Genomic DNA, 7,000 nt, shown 5'->3' with positions numbered 1-7,000 from the left:
CTCCTTATGGGGACCTGATATGTTTAATATGCTGCTGAGAATATAGCCCAGAAGAAGCGTATAGTATAGCTTTTATTTTGGAAAGAGCCATTTCTCTGTAATAAACTCTCTTTTCCAAAGATGAGTGATTTCTCGATCAGATAGATTAATTTTTTTATTACTTTGTTCTTTCAGAAACATTAAATTTAAAAACTGTACTTTTGAGTTAAAATATATATTTATAATTTTAATAAATGACAAATTAAAAAAGCATAAAAAAATTTTGGTATCGAAAAAATATTAAACCGTGACACCAAAGTATCGAACCGAACCCTGAATTTTGTATATCGTTGCACCCCTAATTAGAACATTAGGGGTATAAACAGATGACAAATTAAAGGAAAAGTTATAAAGCCTTGGTTGGCCCATTTCCATCCTGATGGCAGCGGTTTCTTTGCAATAGTCATCATCTTTAAATCTAACTAAAACACAAAAAGAAGGGAATATTTTTGGAAGAAGAACATACTATTTTACTATCAGAGCTCCAGACACTGGTCGAGTCAATGCCAAGTTACATTAAAGCTGTTCTGGCAGCATGTGATGGGCCAATGCACTGCATTTTATAATGTTCATTCTTTTCCTTTAATTTATCTCCCATTTAGATCTAAATACAACAAACCAAAATACAGTGATCTGAGTGCAACTTTGTATCTGTGTGTTTTATCTAGATAGACAAAGACCAAGATGCATCAGTGACTGCTTTCATAACTCTTGCACTGTACCGGTCCGTTGAATTTCTCCAGTCTGATATGCAAAATAAAGTGGTGAGTGGTGATATTAAAAACCAACTGTACTGTTTTTACTAGTTTTGAGTAATTTTGACTACAAGTGGGTAATTGTAGTCAGTCTGGTATCTGAGTCCAGACTGCAGACCAGACAGCATTTAAATGATAAACTCTAATGGAATATTACACAAAAGAGAAAAATAACCAAAGCATATGCCAAATTTCCTGCTTTTGTAGTGGTGAGCACGCTCACAAATGATCAGTTATTCCGGTGCATTTAATTAGAAGCACTAGGTTGCTACTTACCTTCCTAATTCCTATGAAAGGTGTCAGGATGTACTTAGTGTTTCACCTGCAGGGAGTCCTGTGAAAAACGTTCTATATATTAGCATTACTGTTGCTATTTAGATAAAAACAGGACATTCATCAGGTTCGGGGACACAAAATAATTGATGCTACATTGAGAATTGTTAATTTTTATTTGCCACAGTTAGCCCATAATTCACAACAAATATGAGCAAAAAATAATTCACCACCTTCATGTTATTCTCTTCCAGAGACCAAGTATTTCCTCTTCAACATCATATCTCCAGTCACTCGCAGTGGAGCTGCAGCATCCCTATGCTGTCGCCATTACAGCCTATTGCCTCTCAGTGTGCATGCCAAATACAACAGATCATTCACATATATGGAAAAAAGTGGAAGCAGCGGCTATTAAAGGTATGTGCAGTACAAGCAAATGAGTGTGGGCACTATACATACAATAATCTATTACTATGACCAAATTATATGTGCTGTCTCTTCCTATATTATCATATAATGTCTAATTTTTGTATAATTATTCTGTTTTGTTTTTTTTATTAGGAACGAATGACTGCTATTTTTGGGCAGTTAATGACAGCCCAAAGCTGGATGCTATCACAATAGAGACGACAGCCTACGTCCTTCTAACTGCTGTTCAGCTTGGGCATATAAACTGGGCAGAGAGAGCAGCCTGTTGGTTAAACTCCAGAGAAAACTATTATGGAGGCTTCAAGTCAACACAGGTGATTAGGCTACAGCTGGAGAATCCATCTTTGTGTGGAACTCCTGTTTCCCCTGTTGTTTAACACCATTTATTCACTGTCAGGGAAGACATGTCAACCATTATATTAATAAGAATTCTTACCATTCCCAGGATACCCTCATGGCCCTGGAAGCCCTCGCAGAGTACGAGTTAAAAAAGCCTCCCAGTCCAGAACCAAAACTGAAAGCAGATTTCACATCCGCTGGAAGGAATGAAATTGTAACACTTCAACTAGAAAATAAGAAGGAAAAAGTAGAGACCAGCCTGAAGGTATCATAAAGCAATGCACTCAGACATATCTATATGATATTAAACCTCATTCTAATTTAATTTAATTTAATTTAATTTTTTTGCGTTGTCCTAGAAATTTACAGGGAACAACATCACCGTGCATCTGACTGGAAAAGGAGAAATTAAGCTTAAAGTATGTTGGATTCACATCTTTGATTTGTATATTATCAATCAGATCTATAATTGACTCTAAATGTCCCTTGTAGATTGTTAAGGCTTACCATTTATTGGAACCCAAGGATGAATGTGACCAGGTGTCTATCAGTGTCAGAGTGGAGGGGAAAGTGAAGTACACTGGTGAGATTTGTAAATGCTAACAAATCACAACTACTGATAAAAGGCATACACTTACATTAATCTTTGCTTATCTAGCTCCGATATTAGAAAATTATGAATACTATGACTACGATGATGCGAAACAAGACCAGGAAGACCTGGGACGAACAGCCATTGAGGGGTCTGATGCTCACACCCGATACAGGAGAGAGATTGATAATAACTTCAGTCCAAATGAGGCTGTTACCTACACTGTCTGTGTCAGGTTAGTTAAATGAGATCCAGTAAATTCATATTTACTTTTCATGAATATGAATTCAGAGTATGAGCTGTGCAGTTCAAAAAACAAACAACCAAAAAAATCATTTCCTGATCAATGTCTTTCTCAATGTCCTTTTGTTTTTTGTATTCATGGTCATAGTAAGAAGAGGAATCTTACAGGAATGGCCATTGCCGATATTACATTATTGAGTGGATTTGAGGCTAAAACAGAGGACCTGGATAAGGTTGGTATTCTTCACCATTACTCCCATTACAAAGTAAGAGAAGATTTTCTAGACATGTGCAAATCTCGATGCCACAGCAATTATTTACGCTGAAGGGGAATTGCACGTGGTGTGCTTCATTTTAACATTCTTTGAGGCAATATTTGTCAGAGTTGCACTGTGACATAAATACAAGTGCTGGGGTGTCATTCTGATAATTAGAAATTACAAAAATGTAAAAAATAAACATAAAATAAGACAAGAAGCCTATATGGAAGGTTCGATCCTGTATAAACTGCATTATACTGCTTCCAAGTAAGTTTGTCATACTCAGGAAACTAACATTAGTAATCAGACTTAGTGGTTACATAAAAGGTGGTTATCAGCTGGCGTTTTCAGCGTGAGAACATGAAATCATTCCACAGCAGTGTGTAACCGGGCTGCTGACCAACATGAGGACGAGGTGCCAGGCTTTTATAGCTGTGTATGGTTCTTCCACATGGTGCTGGAGCCCATATTTGTGAAACAAATGAATTAAGATGCAAACATGTCTTGTTGCTTCACACTTCAATCACTCAATCCAATAAACAACACCAAACAAGAGTCAACAGGAGTATAAGCTGTTTGGCATTGGCAGAGCAACCCACATACTCAACTGTGATGCTTAACCCATAAGGCATTTTAGAATAGAATAGAATAGAATAGAATAGAATAGAATAGAATAGAATAGAATAGAATAGAATTCAACTTTATTGTCATTGCACATGTCACAGGTACAGGGCAATGAAATGCAGTTTGCTTTAGCCATGATATAGATATATTACAATATATATTAGCAATAATATAGATATGTAAGTATATTAAAGAAATGGGTCTATTATGGGTATGTTATAATGTACACGGTATGAAGTATGTTATGAATATTCTATAACTATAATTATGTACAGGCTATGAACAGGATATAAATATGAAATAAAAAAAACTATACAGAAATCTGAGGTATACAGTTATACAGAAATGTGAACTATGCAGGTTATAAACAGTTTTAGGATTAAAAATTATCATATGTACAGAATGATTATTTACACAGAACTATACATATATATTTTGCTTACAAATGTGGCGCCATTTAAGGGTAAAACACAGGCTTTCTGGCAGTATAAGATTTCTTGTCAAGAAGTATTGTTACAACAAAGAAAAAACTGACCAAACACAAATGATCTTACTTTTTGTGCTAAGTTTAAAAACACAATTGATAACCTTAATAAGATGTTTTTGCAAATTTACAGTAAACAAATACAAGCCTTTAGTTTTCTCTGTTAAAGAGAGAAAACTTGTGAAAAAAATGTATTTAGTCTTTAGATCTTTTCTTTATCTATGTGTGAAGTTATTTTAAGTTAGCTATATTTAACATACAGAAATCTCATTTAACTCAAGAAAAAAATATTTTGTGGTTTCAAAGAGCACATCAAAAATATTATGATAAAAGTTACATGTGAAACTGGAATGACCTGTACTCACACTGAAACTTCAGAAGATTCTTTTTTTCTGCTAAAATGCAAAATTGTTTAATTCTTTTTTTCCCCAGTTAAAAGATTCACCTGAACATTACATTGACCATTATGAGACGTATTTTGGAAGACTTCTGATTTACTTCAACGAGGTATGGATGAATTCAGGTTATGGAAAATAAATGTGCTTGTCAAATGTTAGATTTACTTTTTTATCTCTGTGAAGGTGAAAGAGGATGAGGAATGTATTAGTTTTGAAGCTAAACAACTGGTACCAGTTGGGCTTCTACAGCCTGCTCCAGCCACATTCTATGATTATTATGAACCAGGTAAGACTGTCGTTCTTTCTTTCTCTCTTTATACAAACACATATGCGATCTCTTTTATTGAATAGGACTTCATAAATAGTACTATGTGTTTTTCTTACAGACAGAAAGTGTACTGTGTTCTACGCTGCACCACAAAGAAGCAAGATGGTATCCAAACTGTGTTCAGAGGACGTGTGCGAATGCGCAGAAAGTACAAAAATTTTTTAGTACACTACAATGACACCCCCAAATCTAAAACGGCCGTCTAAAATTAAAATTAAAACTGAATGCAGTGATTTTCAGATTTCATAAAGTCATATTTTATTCAAAATAAAACTGAAAAGATATTAAATGTTTAAACTGCTTAAAATGTTTTTAAAAAAATAGCCCATTTTTAATTGAAAGGCAGCAACGCATCTCAAAAAACAAAAGTCTGTAAATTTCTGTATATGTCTGAAATAGCGCTGGACTTTTGGGAGATGAATGTTGTCCAATTCTTGTTTGATACAGGACTCGAGATGCTCGACACTTGTGGGTCTTTTTTGTCATATTTTACATTTTGTCAAGCACCAAATGTTTTCACTTGGGCAGAGGTCTGGACTACAGGCAGACTAGTTGAGCACCCAGGCTCGTTACTAAAATATCATGTTTCTTAACTTGATGCTTTGTATGGTTTTACATTGTCGTGCTGAAATATGCAAGACCTTCCCTGATATATATTGCCTGGATAGCAGCATATGTTGCTCTGCAATGCATACAGACCTTTCAGAATTGAGGGTGCCTTTCGAGATGTGCTAATATATGACTTTGATGAAGCCAACAGCTGTATTCACAGAAAAGTGATCCTGAGTCCATGCTGGGACTTCCATAACAGAAACATGTCTGTTTTTAATTTTATGTAATTTTGTGTAAAAAACAATCAAAAAAATGTAAGTGTCTTGACTTTTTAAAAATCTTTTTATAGGACCCTGTCATACCCTACAAAAAACATTTGATCCAAGACAAAAAATTTTGAAGGTTACCCGTGTCCAACATGCTTGCTCCTTCCCTATCGTAGATTACGGTCAGTATTCTAAACAAGACATTTACGTGAAAAGCATCAAATATTTACTGTTTGCTAGTTAGCTTGTTAGCATTTTTGGGGGTGTTAATCACTGCATTAATTCTTTATTTGTTTTGTATTCCAGCATACATCGTTGAGGTCTCCAGTATTTCTGTGAAGAGTAACTTTGAGTTGTACACCACTCTTATAATTGAGGTTCTCAAATCGAGTAAGTGAACTATTGTTGCCTTTCATTATGTTTATTTGAAGACTTTCTTTAAATATAATAATTATAATCCTTCTACTAGATAACGATATGTTGGTGAGTAAGAACTCTGTCCGAGTGTTTGCTAAGAGGGTTCACTGCAAAGGAAAACTAGACATGGGAAAACAGTATCTCATCATGGGCAAAGATGGCACCACAAAAGATACAAGTGGAATGTAAGTATATCAGGGATATTAAGGAAAGATTTCAGAGAACGATTCTCTCTTCATTGCTTTCTTCTTTTTATAGGATGCAGTATCTGCTGGAATCAAACACGTGGGTTGAAAAAAAGCCTTCAGAAGAATGTAGTAAAAGTGCTAATAGAAAGTCTTGTAGGCATTTTAATGACTTTGTACAAGAGTACATGATAGATGGCTGCAGACAGTGAAACAAACTGCTTCATTTTAATGGAGCTTGATTAAACGACTTTCCCATCAGATACACGATTAGCATGAGTGCTTAGAGCTTTTGTTGTTTTTCTTATACTTTTTGGCTTATTCTACTACCACGTCACAGTACATAGCTATACATGTATGCTCTGCATCTATCTAGCTACCTATAAATCAAAATGATAAAACCTTGAAACATATACAGTAAGTACAGTAAGACATTGGTAGACATACTGAGTGTGACTCCATCACTTTGTAATGTAATCTTTCATATGCAAAACAACGGTCTGTGTTTCATGTAAAATAAAAACATCTTCATGCTATAGAGAATATGTCATTGTTTGCATAATATTCATTTTATAACTTAAAATGAAACAGAAGCAACTGGGTAAAAAGAAACACAGTGGGCCCAAACATGTATGTCTGCACTTTCACATTTTTTCCCAGAAGTGTGATTCAGTGTGGTTTGATTTAGGTTTCTGTCGAATATATTTGTTTTTATGTTGTTTTTTTTCTTCTTTTTACTGCAGCAAAGGCTCTGAGAGGGGTCTCTGTACTCAGTGTAATTCCAGTCACCCCCTCCCGATATAACATCTGCAGGTT

At 35.0% G+C, this 7,000-nt stretch overlaps 1 protein-coding gene across 1 annotated transcript in view; it reads left to right on the top strand.

Annotated features, from left to right (window-relative positions):
• The window catches only part of LOC102208804 (complement C4-B-like), a 19,483-nt gene extending 12,769 nt beyond the window's left edge, over positions 1-6,714 (top strand). Inside the window, exons 24-38 of the mRNA XM_013912206.1 lie at positions 708-803; positions 1,322-1,484; positions 1,629-1,810; positions 1,942-2,100; positions 2,195-2,254; positions 2,328-2,418; positions 2,494-2,662; positions 2,819-2,903; positions 4,471-4,545; positions 4,620-4,722; positions 4,823-4,912; positions 5,666-5,764; positions 5,889-5,972; positions 6,052-6,184; positions 6,258-6,714. Of these exons, the coding sequence (XP_013767660.1) occupies positions 708-803; positions 1,322-1,484; positions 1,629-1,810; positions 1,942-2,100; positions 2,195-2,254; positions 2,328-2,418; positions 2,494-2,662; positions 2,819-2,903; positions 4,471-4,545; positions 4,620-4,722; positions 4,823-4,912; positions 5,666-5,764; positions 5,889-5,972; positions 6,052-6,184; positions 6,258-6,396 (1,728 nt within the window). The 3' untranslated portion in view covers positions 6,397-6,714. The remainder of the gene's footprint in view (positions 1-707; positions 804-1,321; positions 1,485-1,628; positions 1,811-1,941; positions 2,101-2,194; positions 2,255-2,327; positions 2,419-2,493; positions 2,663-2,818; positions 2,904-4,470; positions 4,546-4,619; positions 4,723-4,822; positions 4,913-5,665; positions 5,765-5,888; positions 5,973-6,051; positions 6,185-6,257) is intronic.
• The last annotated feature ends 286 nt before the right edge of the window (positions 6,715-7,000 follow it).

The sequence above is a fragment of the Pundamilia nyererei genome, unplaced genomic scaffold (genome assembly GCF_000239375.1).
Source record: "Pundamilia nyererei isolate P.nyererei 1_Seehausen unplaced genomic scaffold, PunNye1.0 scaffold00084, whole genome shotgun sequence".
NCBI lineage: Eukaryota > Metazoa > Chordata > Actinopteri > Cichliformes > Cichlidae > Pundamilia > Pundamilia nyererei.
The sequence above is the reverse complement of the archived record's forward strand: the minus strand, read 5'-3'. Positions and strand labels throughout refer to the sequence as shown.